A 20,957-nucleotide genomic window follows, 5' to 3' on the forward strand; every position below is an offset into this window, starting at 1 on the left:
TGGATGATGCAGATCTGAGAAAAGAGGAAGACAGCTACCTTTCCTGCATCATCAAGGAAAAAGACAAGTCTCTGCTTGCACATTTACAGTCAAATTTTATTAACTGCTTGGCTCCCTGAAGGGTAAATGTAGGACTCGGGTTCCCAGCTTCTCCTGTGGTACCAGAAGCCCTGAGGCTTCCAAATACTCTTTCATTGTGGTTTGTTTTCACTGCTGAAAGGAAAAGGAAAAAGGAGGGGAGAAATCAAGCCAATCTCCCTTCTGAACCCCACACCCTACTTTTCAGGCTGAGGGAAACAACCTCAGCAAGGATAAGGCTATATATTCAGAATTGCAGTGATTATAATCAAGTTTGTGGAGCAGCACCTGTAGGGCACAGCTGCAGCAAACCGGCTATGATGTCTCAGCATTCAACAACTGGACGTTGTTGCTGTTGTTTTGAAATGAAAGGTAGGGCGAGCATTAAAGCGTTGAAAGAGCTACCCCCTCACTGGCCTCGCAAAATTGTTGCCATGGCACAATGGTCTTTCTTTTGTTCTACAGGACTGGGCTGATGACACTAACAGCCCAATTTATTGTTGTTGTCAAAAAGAGCTTCATCTACTGGGAATGACCAAGGATGCTCTCACAGATGATATAAGAGATTTAGGTGGGATATAAGGGTTCAGGTGAACCCATAGGGCTCAGTGCTGTGTAAATCAATAAAAGAACCTTGAACCTGGCTCATTAGCAGAAGGGCAGTCTGTTTTGACAATGGTGTCACATGTTCTCCACCAGATGCTCCCATCAGCAATCTGGTTGCAGTTTTCTGCACCAACTGGAGCTTCCGAACAAGACCCAATGGTAGCCCCATATAGAGTGCATTACAGTAATCTAGCCTTGAGGTTACCAATGCATGAACTACAGTGGTAAGGCTATGCCTGTCCAGGAATGGCATTAGTTGGTAGACTAGATGAAGCTGGTAAAAGGCACTCTGAGTCACAGAGGACACCTGGGTGACAAATATGTATCCAGGAATACCTTCAAACTATGCACTTGCACCTTCAGAGGGTGCACAACCCCATCCAGAACAGGCAATTTCAGAACAGCCACCTGCCCAAACAGCTTCTGTCTTCCCATGATTCAAACACCATTTATTGGCCCTCATCCAGTCTACCATTGCATCCAGACACTGGTCCAAAGCTTTCACAGCCTCTCCTGATTCAGATGTTACGCCGAAGTAGAACTGTTGTGTCATCAACATACTGATGGCATCTTGCTCCAAAACTCCTAATGACCACACCCAACAGCTTCATATAAATATTAAATAGCACTGGGGAGAGAACAGTACGATATGGAACCCCATAGCACAAACGACGAGGAACATTCACCCAGTGCTACTCTATGAACATGACCTTAAAGATACAAACGGCACCACTGTAATACAGTGCCTCCAATACCCATCTTGCTAAATTGGTCCAGGAGGATACCTTGGTCAAAATGGTATTCTGAGAGATTGTCTGAAGTAACAGGCTAACACTTCCCCTTGTCCCTCTCATGATAAAGGTCAAGCTACAGTCAAGCAGTGTTGCTGAGATCATAGTAATCACAGAATTGTAGGAAGTGATCCCAAGGATCATCTAGTTCAACTCCCCGGCGAATAGACATTCTGTTGTGTCAACCGCAACCTAGGTTTAAGGTGCCATTTTGTGCCTAGCTTATATATCTGAGTTTCTAACACTGCCCTTGCCCCTACAGACATCTCACAACCTCCCCTGTCTCCGCAGCCTCAAATGCCAGATAGTCATGTCAATGGTGCCTCAAATGCCAGTGGCCACTGACTCAGAGCAAAACCACAACCCCTGCATTCTCCTCTCTGAAGCCAAAGTGACTATACAGAGCCTTTGGAAGCCCACTTGCTGCTGCTAGACCATAGCATTTTGAATAAATCATGCCAAGTAATTTTGTCTGAGCCGGGTGTGTGTAGATCTGAAGGACATCTTAGGTTCCAGTGAAACTGAGGCATACCTCCAATGATTGGACCACGCATACATTTTTGTAAAGTTATAATATATATTCTACCAATCCTGGAGTATTAAATTGCCTAATTTTAAAATTCTAATTGACCTTGGCAATTTCTTCTACTTAGTATTCTTTTGTTTATATTTTGTACACAAATTGCAATTGCTAGTCTTTTAATTTATCTGTATCTGTTTGTATTTGATGCCCAAATATGCAAAGGCTAGTGGTTGATGCAAATATCTACCTACCTACCAACCAACCAACCAACCAACCAACCAACTGTCCAGGCCACTGGGTACATATGGAATATCACAATACATTGACATGTCTTTAAGTTGGCACATGAATATTTACTGTTTTGGTTACAGGCGAACATGACTACTCTTCTAGAAAAGCAAGTTACAGCATGGCACTTCCGTACATTAGTTCTGAAATGGATTTCTGGAGATGTTGATACGACAGTGTTTCTTCTATGCCTCTGTTAATCTGCACAGCAGTCCAAATATCAAACATCAGCATCTACCATGTCACTTCCACAACCAGGTATGCACAATCCCTTCTGATGTGACGCTTCCTCTTTGCTTCAGGTTGAATATTACAGTACTAAATGCAAACAGAAAATTGCAATATCCTCAATCAATCCTGAACTTCGTTGGAATGGGAAAGAATGTTCAAAACTCCTATTTAAAAGGTGTCCTTTCTAAATGTCCCTGAATTCCATGGGCTACAACCAATCTCTTTGGGATGATATAAAAGCCAGCCTTCATCATTATACCCAAGCTTCATAAATACCAAGGCCCCCTTTCCCCTGGGAACCGAATATACAAGCACTGTTAAAATATTTATGTCCTACAGGAACACTTGAAAGTGAACAGTTGCCTTTGTTACGGGCCTCTTGCATCTCTGGATGCAAAGACAGCATACATTTAAAAAAATTCTTCTTTACTTAATCAATATACCCACCACAATCTGGTTCTACATTCACAATCACTAATGCTCATTAAAACTGCCACAAACACACTAAAAGAGGGAGGGATAGAAGGAGAAACCCCTTTTGCCATTGTTTAGCCTCAATTGACAGTAGAAAAGGATACTTAAATTGTAATTAATCCACAATTTGAAATATGCACCAGGGTATGGGTAACAAATATCTATGATGGGGGCTTAATAGACACACTTAAAATAGCTTTAAAACACTATGCAAAATATCTACAGGTCTGTGACAGGAAATTCTTACAACTCATCATTATCGAGTGATGCCTAAATGCTTAGAGATGTTTTGGCTCAGGCATTCAGGGAACCTGTTTTAAGGTGGAGGCAAATAAGCAAGGCCTAGGCACTCTAGTATTTTTGAACAGCTTGCTTATGGTATCATGCTTGGCTTCTGAAGCAAGCAATGGTACAAGGACTGTGACTATGGAAACCCGCAATTGAGTTGAGAGAGCTACTGCCAGACAGGACAAAAGAGACACCAGACCCAAAGGAGAGGGAGGATGCAGTTGGAATCTGCAGGCCTTGCAGAATATTAAATCTGATATGCTCTTCCCACATTGCCTATTCCAGGCCTGATGAGTGGGGCATTGCCTCAAACTGCTTCACTCCCACTCTACATTGGTGTCACAGGCAACTCCCTTTTCCTAAACCAAAGCTGAAGTGTACCATGCGTTCAAAAAGCCACAGGAGTTAGAACGGGCTAGACATTACACTGTGTGGCTCCTCCACACAAATCATTGCTTGCCTCCAGTGTTCCTCTCTGAAACCCAATAAGGCACCAGTGGAAAAGAGAGCACATGCGAAATTAATTACTGTAAAATTAAACTGGATTGTCTTTTTCCTCTTCCTTCGCTCCCTTACCCAACAAAGCCCTTCCTGAAATCTCTCCAAGGTGTGTATATTTTATTTAAGTCACCAGAGCCCAAGCAGAACAGCCAAGACATTCACAGAAGTCAAGAAAGAGGAGGGTATGTGAGTACAATAGCTCCTTAAGAGAGCTCGCTCCCCCTCCGTCCCTCAAGCCTTCCCTTGCTCCAATGAACGTTTGGTGTCTGTCCATGAAAAACAAACATCAATCAGGCAACAGGCTGCCCCCCCCCCCCATTCCTGGTCTGAAATAACAGACGTCCCCCACTGGGCTGGGAACGCCACTTCCCGGTCCAGCGCACATAGGGGATAATAACAGGGGAGCAGAAGGGGGGGGGGGATGAAATCCCGCTCCAAGGTGCCAGAATACACAGTGAACTGTGCTTTTCAGAGCCAGAGAAAACTTTGGAACACAACAGCTTTTGATTCCCCTCGTCCCATTGGGCACGTTAATTATTTAATAGCTGGCTCGTGCATTTTCAGCGGTGATCTAGGAGGAGGAGAGGAGAGAAGCAGGCGTTTCTCTCTCTCGCACACGCAGACTGGTCTAGCAGTGTATCTGTCCCCAGCAGGCATGTTGTGCTTCTTGGATGAAATAGTAAGAGGTGAATGTTTCCAAAACTGGACCGAGGGAAGCAGTTTCCCATTAGGTAGCCGCAGAGTTCACAGTACGAGGCAAAGCAAATGAGACTTGCATGAGGTCTGGGGGTGTGCCCCAACCATGGATTTCTCTGAAACGGAAACTTGAGAAATGTCGGTTTCTCTCTGCCCCACTTTTCAGATGCAAAGGGAACGCATGCTTATATGTTTACTGTTGCCCAGCGCCCAGAATATGAAACGATGTCAGGAATTTTTCTGAGCAGCAGTTCCTCTGGCATGGCTGGACGGTGAAATCTGCAACCTTGTTGGCAGCTCAAGCATTTTCATGGGCAATCAGCAATGGTGCCAGTCAAAGCTTCGGAGAAATCAGATCTGACTGGTCTTGTTCACAAAAGAGAGGGAGGCGGGGGGGGGGGCAGAATATGCATCTGGGTATAAATAAAATAAAGCCCCCAACCTAGTCTGCCAGCCTGCCGGCATACCATCTAACACCGCTTGATGGGAAACCCCTCCAAAATGACAACACCCTGCTCTGTTTGTTTAAAATTACACATAGGAAGCCTGGCAGGAAAGCACAAAGGCAACCTTGCCAGCAGCAACAGAAGTAGACTCAGCAAGCTGCTGATCTATGCTAGACACCTGGGTGGCATCTTTAACAGTACAGGCCCACAGGGTGAGGAAAGGAGAACATTTCCTTGGCTAAGTAAATGCTTGAAGCAGGAATGCGTTCGAATTCACACATTTGGAACCAAAGAGGTGGTCTGTTTGTGGGTTTTTTTTAAAGATAAAACATCTGTCCATGGTTCCACTAGAAAGACAGCTTTGCTTATTATTAAAGCACAGAATGTCTGTGACCCAATGACTGAGAGCTGTGCAAGCAAGCAGGGCTCTTCCACTGTTGGGTGACACCAGGCGAGTGTCTCCTGCACTCCACAGAATTATAGCGTTGGAAGGAACCCCAAGGGTCTACTAGTCCAACCCCCTTGCAGAGCTCCACTCGCCCCAGCTGACTATGGAAGTCCTGCCTGTGAGCACATGAAGCTACGAGACCCTACCCAGTAAGATTCCTACACCACACATAACAGAGTTTGGACCGTGGCTGATATGCCACCTGCATTCAGTGCAACTATCGTTAGTAGTTATGTGACCACAAACCACCACTAACTATAAGCCATAGTTAGAACTAAAGTGGCAGGACAGAATTTTCACAGCCAAAGCTGCTCTTTATCACATATGGTAGGAGAAGGACACAATGTACACAACTATTCACGGCTATTGTAGAATTGCTACTGGAACTAACTCCACTGAGGAGTCAAAACCTCTTGTCCTTTTAATTTATTTAAAAAGTCTAAAACCTGCTTGACTTTTATTGTGTGCACATAAGGTAATTTTAAACAATAAAAACACAGTGTTTAAATACTGAACTAATTTAATTTACTATTATTGATTTTACTGGGATGGGGCAGTTTTTCTAACCTCAGACACCCAAATGTGGATTTGGATCCAATGTCATGCTGGCAGGGCTTGTCCAAGACTATTTGCTGCTTGAGGCAAAGCAGCAATCACACACACACACACCCCAACCAACCAACCAACCAAAGTCAAGATCAGTCAACTTGTTCTGGCAATTGGGGCATAAAATCTCACAGTAATGTCTGCAACTCTGAGTAAAATTACAAAAGTAAATAATAATTTGCAGCCCTTTTATGACACCCCAAATCTCACCTTGCCTCATCTCTTGAGAGGGCCTTCTCAGTGGCTGCTCCCAGAATTTCCCTTCCTAGAGAAATTAAGAGTGGCTCCCTCCTTGTCCCTCCGCTGGCAGGTAGAAACTTCCTTGTTCCAAAAGGCTTTGGGGAACTGACTATTTTTAAGGAAAGGACTGGTGCTGTTAGGTTTTTGTTTTTACTGTAATGATCTGTATGTTGTAATAGATCTTATACACACACATAAACATTCTATTAATGACTAATTGAATTTTAATGATTCCCCCCCTATGTTTTTAGCTGTTTCTATTTTAGCTGTAGGCCACTTTTGAGTTCTTGTCAGGGGAAAAGGTGGGATATAAATAAATATAAGCATAGCAGCAGCAGCAGCAACAACAAAAACAACAACAACAACAGGGCAGGGCCTGCCCTGCCATCATTATTCAAGAACATAATTACACACAATGGACAAATCCAGGTTGCTTGCTCCATTTCTGCACCTTTGGTATCTAGGAAGGTGTATCACTGACAGCAGGAATGTTCCACACGATCAATTTTATATCTGATGAAATTGTTTCATTGTTTTCAGAGACTGTATGGACAGTTTTGTTGATTGAGTTTGTTGTAATGATTTTATTGTTTCTGTTGCTTGTATCACTGTGTTTTATTCTGTTTTTGCCACGTACACCGCTATGAAGGCTTTATGCTGTGAAGTGGTCTATAGATTTGTTTTACAACAACCACCCGTTTAATCCATGCTGTCCAAATACTACTCAGGTGATGTTGCAGCAAAGTACAGTAGAAACCACACCATGTTAGGAACGACATGCATCAGCCCACAAACAATGCTCTTGCATGGCGGCAGCAAGGAACGAGCATCTTTCAGCAGCAACGAAACTGCCCGTGTCTCCCATTTTGAAAAAACTTGTCCTTTCACAGTAGAAAGGTGTGCAATTAAAAGCATCAACAGTGTTGTAAATCTCAGGCAGAAGAGCAATCAGATAAACAGAGGCTGAAGCTTATACTGTGGTGTGTGTGTGCACATGAGTGTGCATTTCTAGGATGAATTATACGCAAAAATGAAATTGCAGGAGTTGTCAGGGCATGAAGGATGCCCCCACGATCCAACCTCATTCACTCAGGATAGGACAGGACAGGCTGCTGTGAGCAATATAGGGATTTACACATCTCAAAATGAAGCTAATATAAAAATCAATTACTGAAACATACCACATGTCAACCCTGGGATTGCTGTGGAGAATGAACTATTACTGCTCGCCGCACAGATTGATCGGGAGAGAGCGCTTCCTGCTCATCAACCGCACGCCCCATGGTTCCAAGATTGGGGGAAGGTTTCAGGGGAAAGAACTGTGCATCAGTCTGCAGGGGGGCTGAAACGGCAGCTTGTTAATAGTATTCTCTCTGCTCCAGCTGACCTCACTTCCACAAGAAGGAAATCACTGATTCACAAGAATTTTAGACAGCATCAGGGTTGCACACAAAAGGGAAACTGGACCCATCTGCAATTAAAGTGTGTGCTGTGATGGCACTGATCACTTTCATTGATTGAGCAGAAGGAAACACAAGATGACCTGGACGATGGGGGGAAACTCCAGTACCCCCCTCTTCTTATCTGGGCACCCCCAAAGCTCCCCCCCCCGCTGACTTGTCAAATTACTTGTCAATTGCTGGTCTGGCCTCTATTACGCCAGTGACCTGCACCAAGCACAGGGTTACTCTGCCTGCCTGCAGGAATCCCTAATGGGCTATTATACAACTAAAGGCAGATTAATATTGATAACTTGTCAAACTGTTTCTCAAAAGTTAAGTGTGTGGCTCTAAGAGTGTAAAAGGTAAGCAGGGAACAGAGAATCCAGTGGCATTAAAAAAAGAGAGAGAGTTACAAATACACAAAGCATCAGAATGCATTTGCTTTTCAATAGCAGCAGTGAGTGTTTTGCTGGCCGTTGGTGTTTGCTGATGAGTCCTGGCTGCACACTCTGGTGTAATTCATGGGCAGGTCAGTACTAGAGCTACAGAAATAACATGATTTATGTCCACACTGACTGGCAGCAGCTCTCCAGGGTTTTCAGACAGGGTTCTCTTCCAGCCCTACTTGGAGATGCCAGGTATTGAACCTGGAGCCTTCTGCATGCCAAGCAGATGCTCTGCCACTGAGCTGCGGCCCTTACTAAACTGTAAATCTAAACTCGGGAGCACAAAGGGAGTCTAGCCAGAAGCAAATGTTTATTGAAACAAATGAGAGGGAAAGGTAAACAATCATGGGAAAAGATGAAGAGCCCATTCAGTTTTTCTTTTTAAAAATTCTTTTAGCTCAAGGTAATATAAACTGTTATTAGTCAAAGGTTGGAATTATTTATTAAAACGCCTTTGCTCATAACCCGATAGCCTCTTTTAATTGACTTTCACACAAACCGAACATGTAAAACTTGTCTGCTGAGGCAGAACCGTGCATGTTGGTTATTTTTCTCTCCTCGTTACAAGACCCCCTCAGAACCCTCCCAATATATACTCTATAATTAAAGAAAACAAACCATTCTTTCTATAACATTTATACTAGTGAGAAGAAATTGTTTATTGTTTAAGGGCTTTCCCTCCCTCCCTCCCCCCTTTTAAGCCCTCACACGCTGTTAACGTTCCAGAATATTTAATTGTGCTGCATTTAAAATGTGAAATATTTTCAGGAAATGAACCAATTCTACCAAGGAATGGCAGTTGCACGGAGACATTTATGCTACCCTAGGTAATGGGATGAGCACGTAGCTTCTCTCTCAACTCCAAAAACGCAGCCGTGGCTTGGACGCTTTAAATCAAAAAGCAATTTCAGTCTGTAATGCTCAAATAAATAATTAAGTACATTCTATCTCCCGCAGTATTGCTTCTATTTATTCTCACCCCAGTGACAGGAATGTAGCAGCGTACCCCAATAACCTTAAAATAACAGACCTGCCACCCACCAGAGAGTGCAGAAATGTTTACAACTCAACTTTTCACCCTGATACTACAAAGGAACACTGTATACCAGCTTAACAGTGGAAAATACTCAGCTGGCGACGGCTGGGTTAAGTTGCGGAGAGGTTCGATATTGCTGTCTTGTCTTAGACAATACTAGATTGGTGTTGATATTAAAACCATAAATTGCTTCTCTCCCTCAGCTGTTGGTCCTGATGACATTTTTTGCCCATGTAAGTTGAGCTTTCATGACATGAGACAAACGGCACCGATTGAAAACTAACCTCAGTGTGTGGCTGTGAATTTTCCACTGGGCCTTAACAGAAGAGTGGTATGAGTTGCGAGAGTTGGTGAATAAATGGTGCAGGGAATCTTGGTGCTAATGTACAGGACCGAGCTGCAGATCTAAGTACTGTCAGAAGAGAGACAGGGGACCTGTGGCCATCCACATGTTGTTAGACCCCCTCAGCCACAGCCACTGAGTCCACTGGTCAGGGAAGATGGGAGTTGTAGGACAACAATATCTGGAGGGCTGCAGGTTCCCTCGCTCTGCTTTAGGTCCTCATGTGACCAGCTGTGCAGTCACAGAATATGAAGAAGGTGAGGATTTGATTTATGGAATTCACTGCCACGAGATCACACTAATCCAGAGAGGAGATGTTTCTCAACATGGAGCTTTCCATGTTTGGGATTCTATGCCTCTGAATTCCAGTTGATGGTGAGCAACTATTAGGAAGAGAGGTTGAAAACCTTCTTGTGGGCTTTCCAGAGGCATCTTATTGGCCATTGTGGGAAGCAGAGCACTTGACTAGATGGACCTATGGTCTGCCCTAGCAGCACATTTCTTATGCTTCCACAATGGACCAGTGAACAGTGATGGAGCTACAGCTTTAGGAGCCGGGCCCTATGATCAATATGAAAAAAATCCAGGCTATTTAACTGTACAACTGGGGAGTGAGCCCCACTGAGCACAGTGGAACTTGTATGTGAGTTAACATGCACGGGATTGCGATGTAAAGCAATGAATGCTTATGGCCTATTTTGGTTGTCCACTCATTCAGTATGAATAAGCCTTCCCTGGATAACAGTCCCAAACATACTTAGAATGGTGTGCCTCGGTTCTTGAGAGTCTCTCACCCAGTTGGATGCAAACTGGAACCCAAGTGAGTGTGACACAGCAAGGAGACACTCTGATAAGATGATGTCCAGAGTGGAAATTCCACATCCCTAGGATGCTTCACATCTTCTAGAGACCAACAGACAAATATCTGTGCCACAAATGTATCTGCAGCATTTCTTACAACATGAGAAACACATACTTCTCTATCTGTCTTGCCTTAATGTCTACCATAGGAATATGAAACCATGTACAGTTACAAACGATGGGGATGGCTACCATACAATACAAAAACACATGTTGTTGTTTAGTCGTTTAGTTGTGTCCGACTCTTTGTGACCCCATGGACCAGAGAACGCCAGGCACCTCTGTCCTCCACTGCCTCCCGCAGTTTGGTCAAACTCATGCTGGTAACCTCGAAAACACTATCCAACCATCTCGTCCTCTGTCGCCCCCTTCTCCTTGTGCCCTCCATCTTTCCCAACATCAGGGTCTTCTCCAGGGAGTCTTCTCTTCTCATGAGGTGGCCAAAGTACTGGAGCCTCAGCTTCACAATCTGTCCTTCCAGTGAGCACTCAGGGCTGATTTCCTTCAGAATGGAGAGGTTTGATCTTCTTGCAGTCCATGGGACTCTCAAGAGTCTCCTCCAGCACCATAATTCAAAAGCATTATTCAAAAACACATATACATAGCATTTAAAGAAATGTACCTACAATTTCTGTGAAATGGAACTGGACTTTAAAAATCAGGAGAAGGCAGATAAAGTAAGGGTTGCTTATTATTATTTTTTCCTTGTCCAAATTTTATCCCCAAAACCACCCTGTAAAGTTGGCTAGGCTGAGAAATAGTAACCGTCCCAAGGTCAATGTGCTTCATATACCTGAACAAAGTTCTGAACCCGGGTTGTCCTGTTTCATGACACCACACCAGCTCTCCTTACTTTCCACATAAAGAGACTCACTGATTCTGTGCCTCCACTTCTTGCACTTGGTCAACCAGCTGCCTAAGAGATTTATCAAGCTTTAATCAGGCAATATAGTACTCGGACCATTAAAAGGCAGGCCTGAAAGGGATGGCTCCCACACATTTAGATTTCAGACGAAGTGCTGGAACAGCTGCTAATTATGACGGACTATTTTCATTTGATTATTTTTTTCCAGATTACTTTTCATTTGTGTAAACTGAGATCCAGCAAGAACCACCCACTCCCGGCCAAAAGGAAATCTAATTAGCCATCTCCATTACTGGTTGGCCTCAATAAAATATTTCATCTCGCTGGCGAATTCCATGCCTCTAAGGAAGACAAGAGAAACAAGTGGGGGAGGAATAGAGGAAATGCAGAAGCAAAAGAACTTGCCCAGGGTCAGACCACAGGCAGCAGTGGGGGCATAGCCTGGATCTCTTTCCGCCAGGCTCATTTCCCTAGACAAAAACAGAAGGCTGCAGAGTACTGTGTATGCTGAGAGCTGTGTTCGCCTGTGTTAGTTTCCACTTCACTGGAAGCCTGCCGGGAGCCAGGTGAAGTAACCATCCATTTCCAAACCCTCCCACGCCCCCAAGTCCTTCTTGAAATAATAAGGTATCCATTCTGAAGCAGCATGCCCTATCTCTGGAGGTTTTGCATTTCTAGTTTTTAAAATGATTTACTATGACAGTTTAGCACAGCAGGGAAGGAAAGGGGAGTGGGGGGAACATAGGAAAACACTCAGTCCCCTTAAGGCAACAGAATTATGCAGCCCTGATCTCCAAAGAACACGGTCTCTTTCCTGGATCAGACATGCTAGTCAAAACCTCAGAGTCCTCTTAACAAGAAATCTCTCTTGCTGGCCTGAGGCACTATTCTGTGGCCAGGAAGACAAAATAAAAAAGACAATAAAATAAAAGGCAGAGACTTCAAAAGGATTGCAAGCTGTTAGCCCACATGGGCAGGCAGTTGCAGATCATCCCACATTGACAATTAGAGGCTACCTGCTGAGGAAATGTGGTTTCTGCTCAGCAAAGGCTGTACTGACTGGTCAGATTCTTTTTTAAGCCCATTACTCTGAAGGGTTTAAGTAGCTCTAAGAAGCTGGGGTTTCTCCCTAGTAAAGGGTGTCTATCAAGTTCTATGGAATTAAAATGCTCTGGAACAATGACGATCCTTTTAATTCATCCAGTGGACAATGCTAAAAGAGATGATGGTGAAGAGATGATGGTCCTTACAGGTTTTTTTCTTTTGGGGTTGGGTGGTCCACAGTGACGGCACATCAGACTTTAATACCAGTGAAGGCAGTGAATGGAAACCATTGGGGTGTGTGTCTGTCTATAGGTCAAAATCAAATACTACTACTACTTCTACCATATGCAATTTTGGCAGTTAGCAGCAAGGACTGCCAACTACTGTGACTTGCAATCAGAGCTTCATTTATGTCCAAGCTAACATACCAATTCAAAACCCGGCTCAGCTGTTTGCCCCAGTGAACTCTAGGGGCTGTAGTTTTGCAAGGGGACAAGAGATTCCCTGCTCCGTCACAAATCTATGGTGCTTAGGCAGGGCTACTTGGAGGACACTTATGAAAGTTAAACCAGTTTGAAATGTTTGAGGAACTGGACAGGGAGGAAGGAGCCAACTTCCTTCATGGGCCTAAATCACCCTATATATGAAATAAAACCAACAGGTGCCTGGTCAGCCAAGCTAGTTACTATGGCAACGGCCAAGTGATTATAGCATGTCAACTCATTAGCGAGTCTGTGTTATGTCTTAAATTGCTGGAGCAACAGAAATTATTAGTATTTATATGTATCTGCAAAGCCTACAAGCTGTATGCATATCCAGAACTGTATTACTGAAGCTTTTATCTTTTGCAGCAGTAAACTATTTGGACCTTAATCTGCCTGTGTGGTGACTGGAACTGGGGGCAACATGTCTGCTGCATGGGTATGTCACCTAAGATTCCCAACATGAAATTCTGAAAGTCATAGTATTTGGAAACTCTATTTAGATAGTCTAAAGCTCAGAGAGTCCATCCTCTCTAAAAGAGGAGTAAAAAAATGCTAACAAGAAGTAGCCACAGCTCACTTTAAAATCAGAGATTTATTGGCTCTTTTTACGGTAGAACACCAAAGATGTTAGAGTTACTGTATGAGCTGGCTACTCGACTCAAAGCCCTTTTGGTAGGGCTTTTTCACTTGAAGGGCACCAGACTTTGAGGCAACCTTATATTTAAGGTCTGTTAGCCATTAATGGCCAGGAACTGCCTACAAGTGAGTGGCTGGCTGGGCTGGAATGAGAGAGGTGGAATCCTTGATCTAAGAAACCAGGCAGGCAAGTAGATGAGTGAAGCCCCCTCTTCTCACCCTACCTAGAAATATAGCTTTTCATCACTCCTCTATCAGTCCAGAGGATGATGATGATGATTTCCATGAAGTAAATTTGGGGATCTTATCTATAAGGCCATTTAAATATATATTTATTGATTTTTAAATATTAAACAAGTATAACAACAAACAACATCAAACATATTAATTATTGCAGCATGCAAATCTACAAGGCTCGTTTGAGTGCAAGACAGGAACATTTTTCAACACTTGGACCTCAGCACTGAAAGTGAGGTCAGTTAGGTACAAAAACAGTGTCAAGACAAAATCTGCCAGCTGTTATCTACCCCCACCTATTTTGCTGTCCCATTTGCAGGTGGAAAAATAAGGAAGGCATTTCAGTAATTTTCCAGGTAAGCCACCAGCAGCGGCTATGTCTTTGGCCTATCACCACATGAGTTATTACATATAGGTTTGAACAAAGCAAAGGACATACTGAGGCAATGTTTGCTTGAAAATAATCTGTCTGCAATGAGAAAATTGAGTCCTTTGTACGATTTGTTACCCAGCTAGTCCTCTTGATACGGTAGCATTGTATCAACAAGATCTAACATACCTGAATATACTTTATTGAGTGCACAACTGAATATGCCTGCCTTCAGCAGTACATATGATAAGAGAATCCCATCACAAAACTGGATATGTCCATGTAGAGATGGCAGTGTCAAAACTGTGGCTGATATTTTGTTGTTTGGCTCTTTGTATGGAGATTTGCATAAAGAGTTAATCATTTTGTTTTTAGAGTCTCAACCTGGGAGTCTAGGCGCTTATTACATGGCTTTTCTCCTTGGAGATAAAGACTAGCTGGTGGCAGCAAAAACTGCAGTGCCCTGAGTTTTAAACTATGTAATTTTTAAATTCTGATTGAGTTTGGCAATTTCATCTGCACAGTGGTGTTTCTATGTTTATATCAGCACACAAATTGCAATGACTGATGTTTTAATTTAGTCTGGTAATTTTACCTGCTTAGTTGTTTATATACATATCTTTGATTTTTTTTTACTCTAATTGCAAAGCCCAGTGGATGATGCAAACAAATATCTAACACCAGTGGCATAGCACATTTCTCATGCTAGCGGTGTGGACAGGGCTTTAGGGGAAAGGGACGGCACCCCTCATCTCCTCCCCCCATTTATTATTATTATCTGTCCTTCACCAGTAAGTCCCAGAGTAGGTTACAATAACCTAAAACCAGAATCAAAAACAGTTAAAATAAATCATAGTCATAGGTATAGAGTGGGTCCCGAACACACATCTCAGGTGCTGGGGGAAAGAGGTGCCTCTTCAGTACTCACGAAAAGCTATATAAAGGAAGTAGCAGACACACCTCTGTGGGGGAGGAAATTCCAAAACTTGGGGGTTGCTGGAGAGAATGCTCTCTTCTGGGCTGCAACCACCCTGAACTTCTGACCAAGGCCAGAACAAGCAAGAGGGCCCTCAGCTGATCTTAACACCCAGGAGAGTCTGTAGGGAAGGAGGTGGTCTATCAGATACATGGGGCCTAAAGTGCTTAGGGTTTTAATTACAAGCATGTGTACTTTGAATTGGGTCTAGAAAATAAATGGCAGCTCAATGCCTCTCTAAGAAATATTCCTTGCTCAGAATGCCCTAGAATAGTGATGGCACAACACCCTACTGAGCAAGGCTTCATGGTCATGAAGCATTATGGTAATGGGCATTTGGGAAGGGGTGGCTAAGAGGAACCCGCCACAAACACACGTGGCAGCCGCAAAACACCACCACATGAAAGAGCTGAGTGATTCCAGCCCTGAAACCCCACACAGCACAATATTATCATGATGTTCAGCAGTGGAATGTGAGAAGTCCCTTAAGAAGTCTGTGGACGGTGTCCTCAGAATGCGGTCAAGGGGACAGCATTTAACTTCTAAACAGAGAGGCACCAAGGCTCAGACCTGCATGGGAATCACACCTTAGGGCCCGGAAGGAATTCATCCTAAGTATTTTGGGACAGTTGCTCAGTGGCAAGTGGAAAGTCTTGCTGGGCATGCTTAAAGGCACTTTCCTTTACAGAAGCAGCACCTGTGGTTAAAGATGAGGAGTGGTACCAAGTGGGCCAGGTTTGATGAAGCAGTGGCAGGGCCACACAGGACTCCAGCTCGGTATTCCCCACCCCTCTCCTAGAAATACTTCTGGAGCTTCAAGTACAGAAAGCAGCAGATAAAGAGATAGGTAGCTCCAAGGCAAGGTTCCTTAAGGTTCTGGGTGCTGATGGAAAGGAGGGAGCTGTACCACACAGAGAATGGGGTAGCCAACATGGCGTCCTCCAGTTGTTGTTGTATTGCAGCTCCCATCATCCATGGCCATTGGTTACACTGGCTGGGCTGATGGGAGTTACAGTCCCACAACATTCAGAAGGCACTACGTTGGCTACACCTGCTGTAGAGCCTCAGTACCCTGAATTATTAACCTTTTGGAGTCCATAATTCAAGCAACCTTCTTTCCTATGTGGCCTGAAGTAAATGGCTTGTCTTTCAGACAGAAAATTGGAAGGGGGGTGGGGGGAAAGAGAGAGAAGAGAGAAAAAGAATATGAAAGAGACTGTCTTAGAGACCAATGTGTGTGAAAGCTGGGTGCCAAAACAAACAGCCTTTTCTTATTTGTCCATTGGTTTATTCACAGGGAGGATATATTGTAAAGGCCTCAACAGTGAACAGTTCACTCCCTTTGCACCAGGAAGAAATGTCTGCAGTGCCTCATGCCAAGAAACAACAAAGAAACAGCCGCTGTTCACCACCCTCAGATGAGGACCTCTCTATACTTTTATGTTTAATGATTGTTTCCTAGCAGGGAGCAAGGCTGGGGAAGGGAAGAGGACCAAATCTGGCAGAAAGCCATTTGAACCAAGCCCATTTCATGGTTGTGGACAGTTAAAGCCATACTGGAAAACAAAACACGTCCCAGGATACTGGAAACCTATGGTTATCTGTTGCTTTGAGTTTGTTTTCCCACCTTTAAATATAGGCATTTTGTGTACAAAATAATAAATAAGTACAAATCTTTTGTCAACCTTTTCAGACTCAACAAAAAAAGGTATTGGGACCAACAAAATGACTCAAATCCTATTCATGTTTATTTGGAGCACAGGCCCGCTGTGTTCACTCGGAGCTAAGCATGCATTAAGGCTGCAGTCTTAGGGTTGTAACCAATTAAGTTCTATTCAGGGCAGACCCATTGAAATTAATGGACCTAAGTTAATCATGTTTACTATTTTCAGCAGGTCTGTTCAGAGTAGGATTCACATTGGCAGAAATAAATAAATAAAATAAAATAAAATAAAATAATAAAATAAAATATAAAATACTACCACCTTTGTAAGGAAAGAAAAAACTTACAACAAAATCCACAGCAAGCTGACACAACAACAGATACGTGGTAACTCAGGATCCCGGAAAAGTCCTCCAAAAGCTCATTTAATTTTTTATAGATATGTCTGCATAAATATATATAAAGTAAAATAAAAGGTGTGCCTGTCTACCCCTTGTACATGTGTCTGTCTTCTCTCTTTCTCCCTTGAAAACCCTAGAAAGATGGCAGGAAGGGTGCCGCCTCCACTCGTGTGGCCCTAGGCTGGAAAAGCATGATCCACTTGAGGGTCGGAACAAGGTAGTTTTACACCAATGACGTAATCAACAACAACAACAACAAAATCATGGCTGACCTGGAGAAAAGAGTGGGCAAAAGGAATCAATGGGGCGTTGCCTCTTGAGATATCTTACAATGGGCAGAGTTCTCCAGGGCAAACTGAGCGATCCAAAGCTCAGCCTGCCTCTTAAGCCCAGTATTGCTGGTTATACCTGGATGGATAATGCATCTTGTAGTTTTCATGCCCTGGAAATATGTCTTCAGATGAACAACAAGCAGCTCAACAAAACATCAGGCAAGTATTTCTTCAAAATTACCTACCTTTAGTTGCTGCAGGGGAGAACAGCTTCTCTGAGCCTTCAGAAGCCTGAAAAGAACAAAAGAAAGAGGGTTAACTAAATGAGAGTTTATGATTTCCCAACAGCAATAACAAAACAAATCAGTCTGAGGTCGAAGACTGCAGTTATGTGTCACACCTGGAGGGTGCAATGTTGTGCCATTAAAAAAAGAGCAAAGGATGGAGAAGGTGGTGAGGAGAGAAAGAATGAGAAAACTGGGCCCTGATCTCCTATCTTTCCTATCCATTGAGGCAACACATAAGCTATATTCAATTATTCTTCCCACTGAAAGCACAAGGTATCGAGATGGATCCTTATCTCTTGTTGAATAAGGAAGGACAGAACTGGGAGTGGCAGAGATATAGAAAAAAGAGGCCTATATTGTACCAAAACACAGGCCCTCTCATTTCTTCCCTCACCACTCTGCTTAGCAGATTTATTAACAAAGCTGCTTTCTCCCATTTATATCCAGGCTGTATTCTGCTTTTTGAACTCCAGCCATGCTGTAACTTCTGCCCTGGGAAGTAGTTAAGAAATCCAATTAACCTAAACCTTGTAAACAGCTTCATGGTAATCAGGGGCACTGGGTTTCAGCCAGGATAATAGAAACACGCACTGTTTAAAAAAAAAAGGAAAATCCACGTACATAAAGGTTTTCTTAAATAAAATCTTTCAAGGGTTCTTTCCACTCCATGAAACAAGAAAAGCTCATGGGGCAAATATAAAGGCTAAATAGTCATTATTTTGGGGTTCTGATATTTATTCTATTGCTGTACTCAGTTAACTGAAAAGCGACCCCAGATTAACTGGCTGGTGTATTTAAATTATTTTTAATAGTTGCCCTTAAAACAACTTCAGATGGCAAGTGCCATCTTAAAAGAGGCATTCCTGTTCCGTGTGACAGTGGGGAATACCATTTGATGATAAGCCACCATCTAAAAGCCAAGAAAGCGTATTTTCTTTAGAACTGTTAGTTTTTCACTCAAAAGCAAATTTGACCTATTGGTTGATTAGATGATCAAAACTAATATGAACAATTAATTGACTTAAAATCCCCTAACTGCTTGACAGCCCTGCTTATTTTCAAGGATTGCACTGTACAATACTATTCTGAAATGTGCTGCTGAAAGAGGGTACTTGAGGGTAGCTTGAAAGAGGGTAACAGAGTAGCCTGTGGGTCTTCTGTTTTTACCTAACTTAGTTGTTAATCACTATTCCAAGTGGGCTAGATCCATGATATGAAAGAATTTGCAAGGCTTATTCCTGAGTAAGAGTGAAATTCAAACTTAAGTCGCCATCTGGAAAAGATTAGCAAAGTAATGGAGCGTCCATACCTGCAGCCCTGCTAAGTCAGGGGGCAGGCAAATTGCTGAACCAGCTTCAAGCTGGTATAGCAATCAGGGCCAGATTGGACCTGGTGCAGTCATATGATAGTGGTGGGCTGCCTCATCCCTTTCTCCGGAAAGCTTTCCATAGGCTGCTATCAGGAACAGCACTTCTACCTCAGGCATAGGCAACCTTCAGCCCTCCAGATGTTTTGGACTACAATTCCCATCATCCCTGACCACAGCTAGGGATCATGGGAGTTGTAGGCTAAAACATCTGGAGGGCCGAAGGTTGCCTATGCGTAGTCTACCTGTTCGCTAAGTGGAATGAGGCTGAACTGGCTGAGTGACAATGGCATCACTCGATGGCCAGAGGTTGGGAAGAGAGGGGCAGGTCCATGCAATCCAAACCCTCCTCCCCAGCATGGCACAGAGAGGGTTTAGATTGCAGTGCTAATGTGTTAAAGACTGCAGCCTGTGCTGTGTGTCTAACAGGAAAGAGTTGAGATCTGTGCTTAATTTTTTTTTATATATTTTTTATTCAACTCATGGCTGAGCTAAGTTGATTTTCTTTCCAACATCATTGATTTTATTCTGCCACTCCTCGGAAAGCTTGCATTATTAAGTGTCTCGTGAATTGTACTGCAACACTGCATATTTCATAGCCAGAGATTTCGGAAGCAAAATAAAAAACAACAACAACAGAGAAACATAACCAGACTTGCTAAAATGCTGGGCCCTGACCCAAAAGGATCACCGGAATCAATGGGAGCTTATATTTCCTTGCTTCAATGGCCTTTTGGGCTGGGCCTTTTGCAGGCAGTAAAAAAAGAATACTCTCTATCAAGAGTTACTTCTGAGTGACAAGGGCTTACAAGCAGCAGGATCTTACTGAATGCAGCTGCCTCAGAGAGAGAGAGAGAGAGAGAGAGAGAGAGAAGGAAAAACAACCAGTGGATGATGAGGCAGAACCCAGAAGATAAAGAACTGTTTAGCCATACATTTCCCCCAAAGGTTGCCTCTGGTCATTGAACAAAATAACCCATGAAATCCTTTGGGAGATGGAGCATCTCTTGTGGATGCAATTCTGCTTCGGGGTTATTATGTTTAAATCATCTTTTGCAGCAGAAGTGAAACAAAGGTCAGTCGCCATTCCTAGCCAAGCTTTTGGTTATTTATTTACTGCAGACCAGCCCTGTGATGCTGACAAGCATATTAAAAAGGCTCCTGACAATTCACTTTTCCCATTCCCTGTAAAAAAACAAAACCTCAAATGCCCCCGTCTACCCAACCAACCTATTTCTTTATCAACAAACTAAGGAGCAAACATACGGTGTCGTGTCCAGCTGAATCCTACTGAAATTAATGGACTCAAGTTAGTCATGTGCATTAATTTAAATGGGTCTACTCTGAGTAGGATTAACAACGGTTGCAACCTACAGCATCTAAATCCTTAAAACAATGAGTTTTCACTAGATCTTCTAGATGCCCTTTATTTTGGGGGTACAGGCAAACACCTTCCAGACACTAGACTGACTGGTGCTGAATTTAAATCCCAGGCTAAAGGGGGCCAATACACACACACACTTTTTGCTGTGCCAACCTCACCCATCATCACCCCAGTACCTGCCCCACAGACAATCCCACTTCTCCTGCTAATTCAGTACCAGGCCAAAAGTCGCTTAATATCAATTTTACATTGTGTGTGTATAGACTGTTTTAAAACTTGAACATGCTTATTATTTGCAGCTGCATCCAGAATACTAGCAAGAAGAGATAGAACAGGGTAGGGCACAAAGTAGACTGGGTTCTACCCCCAAATTATGATTTCACCCCCAAATTATATTGCTGAAATGAAGGAAGTGGTGTTTGCATGTGTGCAACTAGGAGTGCCTTTTTCTGCGGAAGGACATGCACTCAGTTCGTCCCTGGTGCTCAAAACAAATTCCTGGGATCAGAATTATTTAATCCTAAATGCATATATTTGTACCTGCCTCCAGTTAGTGTATCTCAGGATTCCAGTTAAAAAAACCAAGAAGATCTACTGCTTCTGTTAGCAGCCATCTAGATTCACTTA

At 43.2% G+C, this 20,957-nt stretch overlaps 1 protein-coding gene across 10 annotated transcripts in view; it reads right to left on the reverse strand.

The window, feature by feature from the left end:
• Window positions 1–20,957, reverse strand: part of FBRSL1 (fibrosin like 1) — a 793,883-nt gene that overhangs the window by 77,993 nt on the left and 694,933 nt on the right. For all 10 annotated transcript variants that reach the window (XM_083716907.1, XM_083716910.1, XM_083716914.1 and 7 more), the window contains one exon: window positions 17,539–17,584. In XM_083716907.1, coding sequence (XP_083573033.1) covers window positions 17,539–17,584 — 46 coding nt within the window. The remainder of the gene's footprint in view (window positions 1–17,538; window positions 17,585–20,957) is intronic.

Source organism: Podarcis gaigeae (genome assembly GCF_964106915.1).
Source record: "Podarcis gaigeae genome assembly, chromosome: 16".
NCBI lineage: Eukaryota > Metazoa > Chordata > Lepidosauria > Squamata > Lacertidae > Podarcis > Podarcis gaigeae.